The following is an 18,662-nucleotide window of genomic DNA, read 5'->3' as shown; positions in this document are numbered from 1 at the left end:
AGAGAAAAGGCGGAAGTGTTAAATAATTTCTTTTCTTCAGTCTTCACAAAGGAATCGGGGGGGCTACACGAACCCCGCTTGTAAGGCCAAACTATATAATACACCTCAGGAAGTGCCGCCATGGCTAACAGAGGATAGACGTAGAGCTAAACTAGAGAAACTTAACATAAATAAATCCCCGGGACCGGATGGCTTGCACCCAAGGGTTCTTAATGAGCTCAGCCAGGTGATTGCCAGACCATTATTCTTGATCTTTAAGGATAGTTTACAGACGGGTATGGTGCCAGCTGATTGGAAAAAAGCCAACGTGGTACCAATATTTAAAAAGGGGCCGAGATATATCCCGGGTAACTATAGGCCGGTCAGCCTAACATCAGTAGTCTGCAAAATTTTGGAGGGGATGATAAGGGACCACATACAAGACTTTAGTAATGAAAACGGTATTATAAGTAGTAATCAGCATGGATTCATGAAAAATCGTTCGTGCCAAACCAATCTATTAACCTTCTACGATGAAGTGAGCTGCCACTTAGATAAAGGTAAGCCTGTGGATGTGGTGTATCTGGACTTTGCAAAGGCCTTTGACACCGTTCCCCACAAACGCTTACTGTACAAACTAAGGAAGGTAGGTATGGACCATAAGGTGAGTACCTGGATAGAGAACTGGCTCCAGGGGAGAGTACAGAGGGTGGTGATTAATGGGGAGTACTCGGATTGGGCGGGTGTGGAAAGTGGGGTCCCCCAGGGTTCTGTCCTGGGACCAATCCTGTTTAATTTTTTCATAAATGATCTAGAGGAGGGGATATCTAGTACAATCTCAGTATTTGCAGATGATACTAAATTAGGCATGCCAATATCTTCTATGCAGGATGTGGAAATCTTGCAAGCAGACCTGAACAAAATAACGGGGTGGGCAACTACATGGCAGATGAGATTTAATGTAGAAAAATGTAAAGTAATGCACTTGGGGGCCAGAAACCAGAAAGCAAGCTACTCACTAGGGGGGAACCTCTGGGTGAGTCTAGGATGGAAAGGGACCTGGGGGTACTGGTAGACAACAGGCTTGGCAGTGGCATGCAATGCCAAGCCGCCGCAAGCAAAGCCAACAGAATACTGGGTTGTATAAAAAAGGGGATTCACTCCAGAAATAAAGAGATTATTCTTCCACTCTACAAGACTCTGGTCCGGCCACATCTGGAGTATGCTGTCCAGTTCTGGGCACCGGTCCTCAGGAAGGATGTGCTGGAACTGGAGAAAGTCCAGAGAAGGGCAACAAAAATAATTAGGGGAATGGAGGACATCAGCTATGAGGAAAGACTACAAGCACTGAACCTATTCTCTCTGGAGAAGAGACGATTGAGGGGGGATATATCATCAATGTACAAATACTGTACTGGCGACCCTAGCATAAGGAACAAACTATTCAGAGAAAGGAGATACAATAAGACACGTGGCCACTCACTAAAACTTGAGGAAAGGCGGTTTAACCTTAAAGTGCGTAAGGGGTTCTTCACTGTAAGAGCGGTAAGGATGTGGAATTCTCTTCCACAAGCAGTCGTATCAGCGGGGAGCATTGATAGTTTCAAAAAACAATTGGATGGACACCTTAAAGACCACAACATACAGGGCTATACAATGTACAGTTAAAAGCAAACACACACACACATCATAGGTTGAACTGGATGGACTTATGTCTTTTTTCAACCTCACTAACTATGTAACTAACTATGTAAGATGTTGCTGACATTCCTAGGAAGTAAGCATGTAAGGTAAATTATTGCATCTGATACAAGAATAACATATTGTTGCCATTTTTCTTTATTAGCCATAACACAAAAACTACAACGTGGCTGGATCCTCGTCTGTGCAAAAAAGCAAAAGCTCCAGAAGACTGTGATGATGGTGGTAAGTGTTTGTTAAACTCTGTGGCCTGTGGTGCAGTCTCTTCATTGTCTATAAACCGTATAAAGGAAAAACAAGGCTTTTTCCAGCATGCAGAATCAAACTGTTTTCACACCCCTTTTGAAACCCTCTATTTTTAATGTTTTATAATGATGACTATAGCAAAAAAATTAAAATATTTGACTTAACGTAAAATTTATTACTCTGATGTTCATGGACAGACACAGCTTCTGATTCTTCCTAACCATTGGATTATACTGCCCCCTACAGGAGTTAGACTAGGCAGGAAAAAGTTTGACTAGGTCTATGGGCAGTTCCAGGTTGGTATACTCCCACTCTCCGCTATAGGCACTCAGTTTTGTTACAAGCAATGTTAGAGGAAAGCCAACTCCACAGAGGGGTGGGTCCTGTGTCCATCAATGAACATCAGAGAAATGGATTTCACGGTAAGCCAAAAATCCCATTTCTCTATCGCTCATTGACAGACGTAGTCCTCGGTGATTCAGCACCTTCGGGTTATGTCGCCTCCACAGGAGTAGGACTAGACAGGAAATAAAATGCTCTGGCCACACCATAGGGACAGTCCCCGAGGGTATATCCTCTCTCTCTCTGCCACAGCAAATCAGTTTTTTTCTGTCTAGTCAGGAGTAAGGACCTAGATACCTTGCTGGGATCTTCGGTCCTGGCAGGATTTTTTCTTAAAAAGATTTTTAGACAGCTTTTTTTCTCCAGTGTTCCTGTGAGATCTTCAAGCAAGAAAGCTGAACTGGGCGACGGGCTGGATGTTGAGATCCGGTGGTCACCCCAGTTCAGCCTACGAGCGCGTGCAGGCCATAGCTCCGCGCTGGGTCGGCCGCGACATAGTCCCACTGGAGGGACTGACCCTGCGAGTTAAACGTCTCGCTGAAACGCCAAGGACCATGAGTCACGGCATCCGTATTGGTCGACAGCCCTCCCGCCCCGGTTGAGAGGGGTACTGTCAGGAGTTGGCGCCCGCCTGGTTCCGGTATGGTGAGTAGTATGTTCCCCCTTTCCCCCTGACGGGTCTTGAGGTGAACGCGGGCCCCTCTCTGTATGGTAAGGATGAGTTCCCCTCTATCCTATAACATGGCACAGATCCCCCTACTTTGAGTGGGAATTTGATGTGCAAAAAGCCAGGAGGCTTGGTTTGGGAGCTGACAATCTAATTGTAAATATGTTAAAAGATTGTAATCAGTGGCAGTATGGTAATCTTACTGTGATAATATAAGTATCCTACCAGTCAGAAGCCACGAACATGTAAACTGCTTTCCAAGTCAGGTCTCCAGCAATAGCAGGCCTTCCGACGGCCATGCGGTCCGCCAGGGTCCGGTACCGCCGACCAGGCTAATTCCCCATGTAGAGAAGGTGTTGTGATGCTCTGTAGTCACTCCGCTATTCGGTACAACCGCCGCCATTTGCTTGCTAGATCGCACGAGGCCGCCATTGTGGCGTAGCCTCGTGTCTCCAGCATGGGGGCGGCCATGTTTGAGGTGATCCAAACACCTCGTGGAGCTAGGGGAGGCGCTGGAAGGCGTATGGAGGGGCGGAGCCGCCTCCTTTCTTCCCGGGCAGCCAGCCAAGAGACTTCCTGTCGATTCGAGACAGTGCTGAGACAAGTGCAGTGGAAAACTCTGAGCATCAAGTGGTGAGCCTGGGGGTCTATCTCTCTCTCTCTCGCTCGATAGGGGTCCCTGAGCAGCTAACACTGAGGGGCTTTGTGGCGCTGGGGGTCTAAAAAAAAAAAAAAAAGTTTTATTTTTGGATTGAATTTTCCGGGTAGTAACTGGAATTATCATGGACCCTGCCACACAAGCACCCCCATCTGTTTCCCTCGAGGGGACCACGGGACCCGCCGGTGCACAGAGTATAGACGCATTTACATCAGTTTTGGAGTCTTTGGTGCCTCGGGTGGAGACGGCCTGTCAGGGACGGGGGTCAAGAAAGTGACCCCCGCCTACACTTATATCATCTGACACCTCTGACTCAGATTCAGAGATGGTCACTCCAGCTGCAGGTCCCTCTGCAAGGGCTGTTATCTCAGGTAAAGTTCCCTCAGACAGTGAGGAGGACGTTCATTCTTCCGCCATAATTCGGGAAGAAGCATTGGTGGACGCACTAGTTGTGGCGGTGCGGGAAACCTTAAGACTTGAGGTTTTACCGGCAGAGGCAACTGAAACGGAGATTCCCTTTGGTACTAACATGCCCATCAAAACGGTGAAGGTTTTTCCTGTTCCCAAGTGTTTTGGTAATAAAATAAAAGAAGAATGGGAGCATTCTAAGCGTACCTTGACTATTTCCAAGCGTATTGCTAGACGCTATCCGTTTGAGGAATCCCTCATTAAGAAATGGACGGTACCACCAGTGGTGGATCCACCTATTTCCAGGCTGAATAAAGCCACGGTTATCCCAGTGGAGGACACTTCGTCCTTTAAGGATCCGGTGGATCGAAAGGTGGAAGCGGAGTCCCGCACTATCTTCTCCCTGATAGGGTCAGCATTTAGACCAGTAATTGTTATTGGTCTAGTTTCCCAGACACTAACGGAATGGGCGAGATTGGTACGCCAAGACCTGAGGGGAAAAGATATCCCCCAGGGAACATCTGATTTGATGGAACAGATTATGCAAGGGCTACAGTTTGTCTGTGACGCAGCCTTGGATGCTACCCCCCCTATTAGGGCATGCATCTATATCAGCGGTAATCCTCAAGACGTGTGCTGTGGTTAAAATGCTGGTCAGCTGACCTAGGTTCCAAAAAGACCTTGACGAATCTCCCCTTTCAGGGGAATCGCCTATTTGGGGCCACCCTAGATGAGATCATTAAGGATGCCACTGGGGGCAAGAGCACTTTCTTGCCACAGGCTGCTAAAGCTAAGGGACCTCGCAACAAGCGAGGACCTTTCTTTACCGCCCATAAAGGGTTCGCACGCCCGGCTGGAACAAGCGGGAAAGGCAAGACTCCTCTAGGAGGGTTCAAGAAGGGCTGGTCGGACAAACAGAGGACCGACTCAGCCAAACCCGAAGCAAAGGATTACACAGCCTGAAGGTGCGCCCCCACCTGGTTTGAGGGTGGGGGGACGTTTTCACCGGTATTCAGGACATTAGATCGAGCATCGACTACTGCTACCGGTGCGATTCTTCCCTTCCAACATTTAAGTACTACAGGGAGCGGTAGTCACCGTTCCCTGAACAGATCTTTTCCTTTACCTTTTCCTAAGATTAGTCTCAATTCCCCACAGGAATCGGATCGGGTTGACCAGACAGACCAAGAAGCCTCTAGCCAGGTGACTTCGGTCCCTGAGGTTCAACCAGGAAAGATCACCGTTCCTGATAGGAATCAGGTGTCTGATAAATGTGTGGGAACAGAAAACGACCAGACTTTCTCGGATGGTCGGGGCCAGATAGCTCTAGGGACGCCTGGTTCAGATCCAGTCAGCGCCAGTGGTCCTAGAAATTCTAAGCTGGCCTCGTCAAGCCGGTCTGGCCGACTTGGACTTGCTAGTCGCGGACATTCCGTGGGAACTTCGTCTCAGGGAGTATCTGCGGTCTCAAGGACCAATCTACCATCGTGCTTTACAGTCGCTGGTTTTAATGGCCTGGCCATTGAGACCCAAGTACTGAAGGACAGAGGGTTGTCAGCTTCAGTCATTCCTACCCTTATTAAAGCAAGGAAAGCGACTTCCAGCAGAGTCTATTATCACACATGGAAGACTTATATCGCGTGGTGCGAATCTTTAGGATTTCCTCCACGTACCTATTCGGTTACTCGAATATTGGCCTTTTTGCAAAAAGGGGTTGAGCAGAAACTAGCCTTGAGCACCATCAAGGGTCAAGTTTCAGCACTAGCAATCTTCTTTCAGAAACCTTTAGCTACCAAGTCCTTGGTGCGGAATTTCATCCAGGGGGTGCGGCACCTGGCTCCACCAGTCCGCGCGCCCTTACTGCCCTGGGATCTTAATTTGGTTTTGTCGGTTCTACAGAAACCTCCTTTTGAAAACATCAGGGAGATTCCCTTGCTTACTTTATCCCAGAAGGTGGCCTTCTTGGTGGCTATCACTTCTGCACGCAGGGTGTCAGAACTGGCTGCTTTATCATGCCAGTCCCCATACTTAGTGATTCATAGGGATAAGGTAGTACTTCATCCTAAGCCATCCTTTCTTCCAAAGGTGGTTTCAGATTTTCATCTGAATGAAGATATTGTACTACCTTCCTTGTGTCCTCAGCCCAATCATCATCGGGAACATGCGTTGCATTCCTTGGATGTGGTTCGGGCAATCAGGGTATACCTGAAGGCTACGGAATCGTTCCGTAAGACGGATTCACTTTTGTGATTATGGATGGCCCCAGAAAGGGGTTGCCTGCATCTGCCGCGACTATCGCCAAATGGATTAGACAGACGGTGGTACAGGCTTATTCTATTAAGGGTCAGAGTCCTCCATTCCCTGTTAGGGCGCACTCCACTCGAGCGCTCAGTACTTCCTGGGCCTTTCGCCATCAGGCGTCAGTGGTCCAGGTATGTAAGGCGGCCACCTGGTCGTCGGTACATACCTTTACAAAATTTTATAAAATTGATGTGATGGCATCGGCGGATGCCTCATTTGGCCGCAAGGTTTTGCAGGCCGCAATTTGAGGAGACCGGAGGTCTACCTCGAGGATTTTTTCTGTTGAAAGATTTTTTTTGAGTCTCATCATTGAGGATGAGCATTGTAAAACTTCTAGTTGGCACCGGTTGGGCCTTCTAGATTGGATTTAATTTCCATTTCTCCCACCCCTCATTTGTGGTACTGCTTTGGAACGTCCCGAAGGTGCTGAATCACCAAGGACTACGTCTGTCAATGAGCGATAGAGAAAAATGGATTTTTGAAAAAAATCTTACCCTAAAATCCTTTTCTCTTAGCTCATTGACAGACGTAGTACCCGCCCCTCTGTTTTGGAGTTGGGTTGGGTTAAATTCTCTAAACACTGCTTTGTGACATAACTGATTTGCTGTGGCAGAGAGAGAGAGAGGATATACCCTCGGGGACTGCCCCTAGGGTGTGGCCAGAGCATTTTATTTCCTGTCTAGTCCTACTCCTGTGGAGGCGACATAACCCGAAGGTGCTGAATCACCGAGGACTACGTCTGTCAATGAGCTAAGAGAAAAGGATTTTACGGTAAGATTTTACAAAAATCCATTTTTTCTCTTTCGTTCATTGACAGAGACAGCTATTGATTCTTCTTAACCATTGGGACGTCCCAAAGCGATGTTAAACATGAGAGGTGGGAAAAAACAGCAGAAAAAATTCCCAAGGCTAAACATAGCCAACCTGGCAATATGAAGCTCAACCAAAAACAACTGCTACCCAAAAAAATAAAAAACAATAGGGTGCCCAGGGGACATACCTGCCCTAGTAACCACCCCCCAAGGTGGTGGGGAACACTGCTCAACCCCCCATTGCGCACCAGGTAAACCTGGCCAGCAGCAACCCCAACAAGCCCCCTTCAGGAGCAGGTGGCAAAAGCTAGCTCATAACCTCACCCAGGGAGGGAGGGGAGGACAGAGGGGTGTCGGGAGACCCACAGTGACCACCTAATTTCAGAGGGGCCAAGGAAAAGGAGGGGAACCCGGGGATCCGACCGTCCCAGGGAGGGTCCCAAGTCCTCCCCAAAACCCTCCAGGGGAAGAGGGGAGACAGCAACTTACCATAATGGGAACAGGGTGGGCACCGCTTCGGAGAGACCACCTTTCCCTCGGAATGGGGGGCTGTTGGCCAGGAGGAACGCTGAGACTTGGGCCGAGGCCAGGTTGTATGCACCATCGCGAGACATTCAACTCGCAGGCCAGCCCCTGTCAAGTGGGGCTATGTCGCGGCCGACCGAGCAGGGAGCTGAGGCCTGCGTGCGCTCGCTGGCCAGACTGGGGGGACCCTCTGGATCTAGGTTATTCAATCCGTCACCCACTCCAGCACTTGATTGTAGATCCTCCCACTGACACCAGCAGTTGGGCATATGCCCTCCCAATGACACTAATGAAGGGTCGAAATTCCTCCAAATTATACCAACGATGGGGCAGTTTTTCCTACCACTGACACCAATAACTGGGCATTGTTTAGTCCCACTGACACCAAGATAATTTCTATGCCCACTGGCCTTTGCCTGGCTCCTCTGCAGTCTGAAGTACAGTATACTGGCCCTCTGTTTAAAAAGTTTGAAGACCCCTGATATAGATTTTCAAAAGTGCGATCATTGCATGCAAAGGTTGTTTCTTGTCCAACATTTGAAAGTCCCTACAGAAGTGTCCAAAGATAGCTTACAGAGCTCAAAAACTCTAGCTGAAATATATATTTTATATATATATATATATATATATATATATATTTATTTATATTTTAGCTTGAGTTTTTGAGCTCTGTAAGCTATATTCATATGCAATTTTATATTTACCAAATTAGAACATTATTTCTAGTGGGAACACAGACAGTATTTAAAACAGAAATTCACCCAGAAAGCGTTTATAATCTGACAGAGCATACCTCCCAACTTTTTGAGATAGGAATGAGTGACACGTATTAACAAAAATATGTAGGCAAAGGACACACCCCCTGTCACGCCCCTTTAAAGGAGAATTATACAAAAAAAAAAATTTTAAAAATGTTTTTTTTTTTCCCACTACTATTCCTTTATACTGGTTTTTGAAATTTAAAAATGCAGGAGTTTAGAATTTGGATGAAAAGTTTAGCACTGGGAAACACTTTTTGAAGGATAAGTTGTGCATTTCATATACAACCATGTAGATCAGACCAAAATGAGGGACAAATGAGGAGGAAAGAGGGACTTCGTTCCAAATCAGGGACAGTCCCTCAAAATCAGGGACAGTTGGGAGTTTTGTGACAGAGGTTCTAACCCAGTATCCAATACTAGAAAATGTTTAGTAGGTGTAGAGCTTCAAAGGAAATAAACAGATACTTTATGGACTACCTTTTACTATTTAGTTAAGTAAGACTTCTCAAATGTGTATTTCTATACAATAGTTTGCAAACTACGTTACAAAGCCCATTTATAATAAACAGCTTGAATTTATGGAAAGATGTCTTTTATTTTTGGGGCCTCCTATATTAGCTCTTAAGGCTAAAAAAACTGCACAGTTAAACAATAACTCTACTATATAAAAAAAAAACATATTTAAAATCTGAAATGGACATATGAATAAATCATCAAGCATACTGTTTACTTTTGCTAGTTCTTGTGCTGCTATAAATCAAGTTTTCTGCCAGCTTTTAAAAAGCACTTATTACTGCATTAGAAGCCGTCTGCTAACTAAAATCCTTAAAACAAGTCTCCATAAAGATGCCCCCTCCCGATGCATGTGCTAGGCATATTAGATATGAGTCAGACATGTAGCTGCCTTGCTACACTGATTGACGAGACCTGCAGTGACCTCACTCTCCTAGAAGAAACTCCCAACTAGTTTTCATTTTCATTTTGGGGGAAAAAAAAGCACTTGTAATATCTCCAGAACAAAAGGAGGTATGAACCTAAAATAGTTTGTTTAAAATAACTTCAATATATGTAGTGGACCCAGAAGTTTTATTTTACAGATATATATTTTTTTTTTTTACAGATATTATAGTAGACTGGCTTTTACACTGATTTTAAAGTTGTTTTATAGGAAATGTAAGACTTATGAAACAGTACTAAGAAGTAGTGATTATGATCAATTATGGAATAATCAGATGACACAGGCTGCATATATTTGTTGATACCTCTGCATCTCTTTTCTATTGCTAACTCACGATTATATGTGAAATACAAAACCGCATATATGTATGTTTATTAACCGCTTGCCGACCGCCGCAAGTACATATACTGCGGCGGTCAGCCCCTCACAGGCAGAGTGACGTATCGGTACGTCACTAGCCTGTGAGGCTCTGGGGAGCGAGCGTGCGCCGCCCGCGCGTGTGACCGGCGGACCCGATGTCCGCCGCTCACTCTGCGATCGTCGGGGGAGAGGGAGAAAGGCAGGCAGCTTGTGTAAACAAGCTGCCTGTCATTCTCCCGTGTAGAAACACTGATCATACGGTTCTACTATGTAGGACCCTTGATCAGTGTTCCTACAGCTCAAGCCACAGCCAATCACAGTTAGAATCATGCCCCTAGGGACACACACAGCCCCTCCCTCTCAAATAAAGTTAACCCCTTCACTGCCAGTGTAATTTTACAGTAACAGTGCATATATATAGCACTGATTACTGTAGAAATGTCACTGGTAACCCCAAAAGTGTCAAAAATGTCAGTCAAGGGTCCGATCTGTCCGCCCCAATGTCGCAGTACCGCAAAAAAATCGCAGATCGCCGCCATTACGCGTTAAAAAAAAAAACAACAAAAATGACAAAAATCTTTCCCTTTGTTAGTAAACGCGATAACTTTTGTGCAAACCAATCAAAATACGCTAAAGCCTAGTACACACAAAACAATTATCGGCCGAACGATCGTCCGTCTTTTGTCCAGAGTGGTGTTTTGTTGGTTGGAATGTGCCTAGACTGCACACTAATTTTCTTGCTCGACAAAATTCTACTTCAGAAGTGATGTCATGTGTTGGTTTTCTTTCTTTGTGTTCTTTCTTCTCTGAGCATGCCCAGTCTTGCTCATTAGATTTTTCCCTGTCGAAATCTGTACTGACTGCACGAAAATCGGCCGTGTTTTGAAGGCGGACAAAAATTTTATAGCCTGCACACCAGAATTTTTTCGGCCGAAAAGTCGGAGTCGGTTGTCGGAAGCATCATACTAACTAGCCGAAAATCGGCAGATCGGTCGTCGGACGAAAATTCCCTGCCGATTTTCGACGCGTGTGTACGAGGCTTAAGCTGTCAGTGGTAACTTCTCTGTGTAAGTGTGTGAAGAAGAGGCAGCTGACAACGAAAGCCTCATAGTAAGCATATGGGTGACGTAATTTGCATTTCCCAGCTGTTGTCAGTTCTCTCTTCCACACAGCATCGACCCCTGAAGACTGGACTGGATTGGCTGCAGAAAAGGTATGTATAGCGATTTTTGCTTTATAAGGTTATATAGATTAGTCTTAGAATGTGGCTGCCAGTAGATTTATAGTTAGTTTTAGGCTGAACTTCTACTTTAAGGATTAAAATTACTGCAGCATGGTTACCATGTATACAGGGTCAAATGATGAGAGTTTGAATTCAAGAAAGCTCCCCTAAATCAAAGGGTCCAGGGCGCTCTGCAGAGTGTCCGCAGGTACTCAGTGATGGAATAGGAAGCACACTGACCACCAGTGCAAGGGTGCACACAGAGCACTATGTAAGAGAAAATTAATAAATAAACAAATCCACTTGTGCTTAGGTACAAAAATCTGTAAAAAGCAGATGGCACAGTTTGTAGACAGTAAAAAAATATGTCTAGGTGAAAGAGGTGCAGCGCTTCGAATCTGAAGCTGAAATCCAGGGAAGCCACAGGGAGATACAGTGGGAGACTCAATCAATCAAAGGGGCTGTCAGATGTCCAGAATGCTGTGGCCAATCTAAAGGCTGATGTAGGTGTGGTTTGGTCCCTGAAAGGCGTTCCAATTGGCCACAGCAGTTTCAGTGCACTTTCTCCAGCGTTTCTAGTGGGGACTAAACTTTGGACTGGGGGCTCCACACTGAGCTTGTTTTATGCCTGTCATCAGCGATGTATGTGAGTGCAGTACTGTTTCATTTTAACTATTTTATTGAATAAACATTGCTACATTATTGGTGGCTTGGAGCCTCTCTCTCCCCCTCCCTTGCAGTGTGGGAAACTGCTTGGAATTCAGTTCAAATCACATGCAGTCCTTTGCAGTGCAATTTGAGCCCATTCATTTTGTAAAGGCATCGCAAAGGTATCGGTTTTAGGTATCAGAGCATTTGCACAAGTACTTATGTAAATGCTTAGGATCGGCACCGGTATCGGTGCAACCCTACTGATTGTCAGTATATAGAAATCTCAATGTCTGCCAGAGTAAGGGAAGGACACTAACTGGCATTGCAAAGTAAGTAGAGACCACCAACATAAGGGAAGCACACTGACCACTAGGGTAAGGGGACATGCTGGCCACCAATGTAATGAGACATGCTGACCACTGATTACTAATATAAGGGAATGCACGGAGCACCAAGTGAGGGGAAACACTGAGCAATGACCAATGTAAGGGGCCATGCTGACTACCAGTGTATGGGTGAACACTGGCCACCAACATTAGGTGACACTTAACTCCTGACTTCTGAACTTTGCAAGCTGTACCGTACTGTTACATTGTCCTGACCCCTACACTTTGACTGCCACTCTGTATATGTATCTTACATAGCCCTGACTGCTGCACTGTTTATTTTACAAAATCTTTGCTATCTTCTCCACACAATTGCCCCTGCCTGCTACAGCAGGCCCTCCCCCCTACGCCCCCCCCCCCCCCCGTTTCTATGTCCTTCTTTTTTACAGAGCCCCCCCAGCCCCAAAGTGCCCTCAAAGCCTTCTGCAGAATCCCCAGCCCCAGATATTGTCCCATGGCTCTTCTCCAGGCACAAAGCCCTACAGTCCTTCAATCCAAAGTACCCTCCAACCCCTTGCAGAGCCCCTAGCATTTTTTCTTCCACTGACACCAGCTTTGGGGCATTTCTTTCTACTGAAACCAATGCTGGTGCATATTTTACTCCTACTGTCCACTGACGCCAGAGTATTTTATCCTTTCACATACCACCGACACCAGATCATCTTTTCTTCCTACTGACCACTAATGAGGCATCTTTTTCCCTACTGACCATTGACCAGGCATTTTTCCACTGAAACCAATGCTGGTGCAGATTTTACTCCTACTGTCCACTGACGCCAGAGTATTTTATCCTTTCACATACCACCGACACCAGATCATCTTTTCTTCCTACTGACCACTAATGAGGCATCTTTTCCCCTACTGACCATTGACCAGGCATTTTTCCACTGAAACCAATGCTGGTGCAGATTTTACTCCTACTGTCCACTGACGCCAGAGTATTTTATCCTTTCACATACCACCAACACCAGATCATCTTTTCTTCCTACTGACCACTAATGAGGCATCTTTTCCCCTACTGACCATTGACCAGGCATTTTTCCACCTATTAACTTCTGCATCTTACCTCTTGAAGAATATGAACCGTGACTGCTGGGTTCAGCACCATGAGCCCATGCTGTTAGGGGGCCTCATTAAAAACTTAGCTATGGGCCCTGTAACTTCTAGTTTTGACTATACCTGGCTCCCTTTATTCACTAAGTGAAGTGTTTTTTTCTATCCTGTTCAGTGGCTTTTAGCCATCAGAGTAATCTTTTCTTATTTTACTGGCTTTGTTCCGTTCTTTCACTGCAACATTCCCCTGATGTGACCCTGCAAGCTGTTGGTGTTGAAGTGTCAAGGGAATGAAATTGGGAGGCAGGGGAGAATGAAGCGTATTTTAATTCTGTGAGATAAATTCTCCAGTGACAGCTCACACTGTTGTGTATTTTCTTTATTAAAGTCATGTAATAGACTGCACACTTGTCAATTTGTACCTCGTTGTGCATTTCTCTGTGTAATAAACACCCTGAAATAATTAGGATTGGATTGCGCATCCCTGTGGAATTGGCCCATTTACATCCACAAACAATGTGAGGTGATAACACAGCTGTACAACCTACTGCTAGTCAAAGCTGATGTAATTTCCCAGCCAGAATTAGCATTCCCACCCAGCTGTGCTAGAACATCATGTACGTTTAAGTAAAGACGACCTAAGGCATTGAGAGACGAATCTTCAAAGCACTGTAGAACATGATGATTCAGTGTGCTCAGCCAGCAGGCTATGTGTCACATTCGGCTTATCTGTATTTAATAATTAGTAGCAGGCTAGCCGACACTGAAAACTGCTTGCTAGCTAGCAGTGCCATACACCACAAACAAGCTGTTTACTAGTCACTTAAGATGGCAGACGGGCCTAATGTGAAATTCATGCTGCATAAATTTACCTTGCCATACTTCACTCATATTATTAGCACTGATTTTTCATCGATGCTGTTAGCGCAGATGGGTACTTGATTTGAACTACTTAATGAAAGGTCACTTCAAACTCATGCCTAATTTTCCTCTGTTCTTATTCTGCATATATATTATATGCAGGATATAAATCCAAGGAAGAAATGTAATGTATTGCAGCTTACAAGTTCTTATGTTATCAGTCGTTTTCTTGTTTTAGGGTAAATGCATTTTTGCAAGTGCAGGAAAATAGTGGTTGATCCTGATAGAAATGCTGTGAACTGAATAGAACTCTTAAATTATGTTATCAGCTTTCCCAGCTACAGTGCCTTGAAAAAGTATTCATACCCCTTGAAACTTTCCACATTTTGTCATGTTACAACCAAAACCAAAAATATATTTTATTGGGATTTTATGTGATAGACCAACACGAAGTGGCACATAATTGTAAATTGGAAGGAAAATGATAAATGGTTTTCAAAACATTTTACAAATAAATATCTTAAAAGTGTGGGGTGCATTAGTATTTAGCCCCCTTTACTCCGATACCCCTAAAATATAGTGGAACCAATTTCCTTCAGAAGTCACCTAATTAGTAAATAGAGTCCACCTGTGTGTAATTTAATCTCAGTATAAATACAATTGTTCTGTGAAGCCATCAGAGGTTTGTTAGAGAGCCTCAATGAACAAACCGCATCATGAAGACCAAGAAACACACCAGACAGATCAGGGATAAAGTTGTGGCGATGTTTAAAGCAGGGTTAGGTATTAAAAAAATATCCCAGGCTTTGAACACCTCACGGAGCACTGTTCAATCCATCATCTGAAAATGGAAAGAGTATGGCACAACTGCAAACCTACCAAGACATGGTTGTCCACCTAAATGGACAGGCCAGACAAGGAGAGCATAAATCAGAGAAGCAGTCAAGAGGCCTATGGTAACTGTGGAGGAGCTGCAGAGATCCACAACTCAGGTAGGAGAATCTGTCCACAGGTCAACTTTTAGTCATGCACTCCACAAATCTGGCCTTTATGGAAGAGTGGCAAGAAGAAGCCATTGTTGAAAGAAGGCCATAAACAGTCCCATTTGCAGTTTGTGAGAAGCCATATGGGGGGACACAGCAAACCTGGAAGAAGGTGCTCTGGTCAGATGAGAGCAAAATTGAACTTTTAGGCCTAAAAGCAAAATGCTGTGTGGCGAAAAACGAACACTGCACTTCACCCTGAACACCCTATCCCCACCGTGAAACATAGTGGTGGCAGCATCAGGTTGTGGAAATGCTTTTTTTCAGCAGGGGCAGGAAAGCTGGATGGAGCCAAATACAAGCCAATCGTAGAAGAAAACCTGTTGGAGTCTGCAAAGGACATGAGACTGGGGCTTATGGTTACCTTCACGCAGGACAGTGACCTTAAACATACAGCCAGTGCTACAATGGAATGGTTTAGATCAAAGCACACTCATGTATTAGAGTGGTCCAGTCAAAGGCTAGACCTAAATCCATTTGAGAATCTGTGGCAAGACTTGAAAAATACGGTTTACAGACGCTCACCATCCAATCTGACAGAACTTGAGCTATTTTGCAAAGAAGGATGGGCAATAATGTCACTCTAGATGTGCTAAGCTGGTAGAGACATACCTAAAACAAAGACTTGCAGCTGTATTTGCAGGGAAAGGTGGTTCTATAAAGTATTGACTTGAGGGCTGAAACAAATGCATGCCACACTTTTCAGATATTTTTTTTTAAAACAATTTGAAAACTATTAATAATTTTCCTTCCACTTAGCAATTATGTGCCACTTTGTGTTGGTCTATCACATAAAATCCCAATAAAATACATTTAAGTTTTTGGTTGTAACATGACAAAATATGGAAAATTTCAAGGGGTGTGAATACTTTTTCAAGGCACTGTATCTTCTGTGAACTACAAAGCAACACCTCTTTATGTAATGGAGATGAGGAGAGCAGGAGGTGTTTGTAATCCAAATCAGAAGAGCATTGTCGCCCTAGAACAGGAAGTGGGTTTCTGGCTAAATTACAAATTGTACATAAATCAATTACCTAAATAAAATCAATATTTTTATTTTTTTTATTTGAGAGGGTAGAGATGGTTAATCAGCTAAGTAAATCAGTATAGTAAGTTAATTTATTACCACCTACAGTACATAGTTTCTGCACCCTTTATCAAAGAATTTTGGTGGAATACAGAATTTTCACCTAGAGCAATGTTTGGCTCCTGCAGACAAGTCCTACAGATTTCTGCCTCCCCCCCCCTCTTATTTTATCACAGATACGTGATGGTTTACGTTTTTTGGGGTTGTATTCAATATGTGAAAATAGAGATCACACAAATACTTATAAGTATAACTTTTAATTAAGTAATGATAGATAACAAATGTAATAATATTAGAAAATATAACAAGAATATTTAACTAAAGATGCTGTTTAGCCATGGGTCTCTTCATTATGGCCTGACACAGAGGATCAGAATCAGACGCATGCATGATGGCAGCTCTGAGGTGTGACCGTTAGTCCACAATTTTGCTGTAATATATATGGGACCTAAATGTAAAGAAATGGGTCAACCCACCCCCATAATGACAATAGCACATTACTGAAAGGAGGTTAGTGAGCTGGCTTATCCATATAGTCAGTTTACAATGACATTCCTATAGCAAGAAGTTATCTAAGGTTTCTAGACTTTGGAGGCTTGCTTTCTTAGATATTGTGAGACAATATGCAATTTCCCCATCACCTATGTACAGGCTTTCTATTTGAAAGCTGCAGGGCATGTGAATGAACTATGAGGACCTCTAATGGCAACTTTGCAGTTAATGGAGAACTACAAGCCATCTGCTGCAGTGGCAGACAGGACTTTTTTTTATATTTTTCATTCACCTGTGCAAGAATGATGCGGCTGTGTAGGTGGAGCCCCGCACAGTCTCGCCGATTTTGGAATGTGGGGAGAAGATCCTCAACCCACTGTCATGGGGGAAGGGCATCTGGGGGTTGTACCCTAAATATGGGTGTAGCGTGTAACATGCTTCAAAACTGAACTTCTCAATTAAAGTTTTAGGTACACATGGAATTTGAATGAATTTTGCAATAATAAAAAAAGGGACCAATGTAAACACTGATTTATGCCATAGTACTACAAAAAAAAAGATATGCAACTCAGTTTACAGTAATTAGCCTAAGCAAATATCTGAATGTGTTTTGTTATTTGCTGTCATATCCTGTTAAAGGATTTTATTAATATTCAAGTAGCCTAGTTCCCTTTCCAAAAAAACATCTTCATATGTTATGACAATTAAGACACAAAACAAAGGAAAGATGAAAACACTGTGAAATTTACACGAACGCATGGACATGGTCATAAATGCATGTTTTTTGAAGTCTGAAAATTTATCAAAGAAAGTTGGCTGATCGAGAGAGAAAATAAGTCTTAGTTACTCGGCTCTTATGAAATACTGGTGTATAAAACCTATACAGTATAATTTTATAAAGAGAAGATTAAAGTTTGTAATTGGTTATTATAATCTGAGCACATGTGTTCCTTAATTGCAGAACTTCCATATGGTTGGGAGAAGATAGAGGATCCACAATATGGGGTCTATTATGTTGAGTAAGTACAAAGCATTTGTATCCATGTATTCTTCTACTCCAGTAAACATTCCAGTCCTTGAGTTTTACATTCCATTATCGTTTACCCATGTAATATCTTGTAGAGTGAAGTTATTGTTTCTTGTTCAACCACTATTTTGTGTTCTACTGAATTTTCGCTTCACCCTTGCTATTAGGATCATCTTCTGCATGCAGGCATGTTCTTTAAAATTCAACATTTTATTGAGAGTTTTTACAATATAATAGCACATGGGTAGCAAGAGATCTCTACATAGAAAATGAATTATATAGAGGGACACTCAAGATTTGGATATAGAAATTTTCATAATGTACATACATTTCCAGGTTACAGTAGAGAGAATTTGCTGGTCTCCAATGTAAATGACAGCAAAAATAACTTGATTCCATTATTTCACTGTATTTAGATAGGGTAGGTAAATGGGGGGGGGGGGGGCGGGGTTGGGTAGGGAGGGGAAAAGGGAACTAAGATGAGAGAGGGGGACAGAAAGAAAGGATTTTCCTAGGCTTCAGATGCTGAAAGGGGTTAAGATGAGTGAGGGTCCAGGTAGATCACAGTTTATATTGGGATTCGAGACAGGGAGGTTACAATAGGTAATAATCCAGGCAGCGGAACAGTTTACCAAGGATACCTGGTGGTTCGGAATCTGTCATCTTCAAGGTAATGGTCTTATAGCAAAGAGTTGCAGATGCTACATGGTTGGCTGGAGGTAAACTTACTGTGTGTTACATAAACACGCCTCTGCAACACTTGGCACACACAAATTGTGTAGAGCAAAATAAATAATTTACAATTCAAATGACATCATCTTACTTATTCTAAAGAAAGCCAATCATGACAGGGTGTATGCAAGAACTAGAATGTTTAGTCTGAGGCTTACAATATTTAGCTTTCATGTGTGACTCAAAGTAAATCAAACTGAATAACTGGAATAACATACTTTGCTGATTTATTTTGCATGCACACATCTTAAAACGAATCTTTGGATTTGTTTTGCGACCAAAATGACAGTTTCAGACCCCTTTCACATGGGCATTCCTATCAGGTCCACCTGTCCATTTTTTCAGGTGGACCTGATTATAAGGTCCATGCAGCTCTATGGGCAGGCAGAT

At 43.8% G+C, this 18,662-nt stretch overlaps 1 protein-coding gene across 3 annotated transcripts in view; it reads left to right on the top strand.

Moving 5' to 3' along the window:
• The window catches only part of MAGI3 (membrane associated guanylate kinase, WW and PDZ domain containing 3), a 603,948-nt gene that overhangs the window by 366,493 nt on the left and 218,793 nt on the right, over positions 1–18,662 (top strand). For all 3 annotated transcript variants that reach the window (XM_082246222.1, XM_082246221.1, XM_082246223.1), the window contains exons 6-7: positions 1,826–1,905; positions 17,475–17,532. In XM_082246222.1, coding sequence (XP_082102348.1) covers positions 1,826–1,905; positions 17,475–17,532 — 138 coding nt within the window. The remainder of the gene's footprint in view (positions 1–1,825; positions 1,906–17,474; positions 17,533–18,662) is intronic.

The sequence above is a fragment of the Pelophylax lessonae genome (genome assembly GCF_965119305.1).
Source record: "Pelophylax lessonae genome assembly, chromosome: 2".
Lineage (NCBI taxonomy): Eukaryota > Metazoa > Chordata > Amphibia > Anura > Ranidae > Pelophylax > Pelophylax lessonae.
Note: the sequence above shows the minus strand (reverse complement) of the source record. Positions and strands in the feature narration are given on the sequence as shown.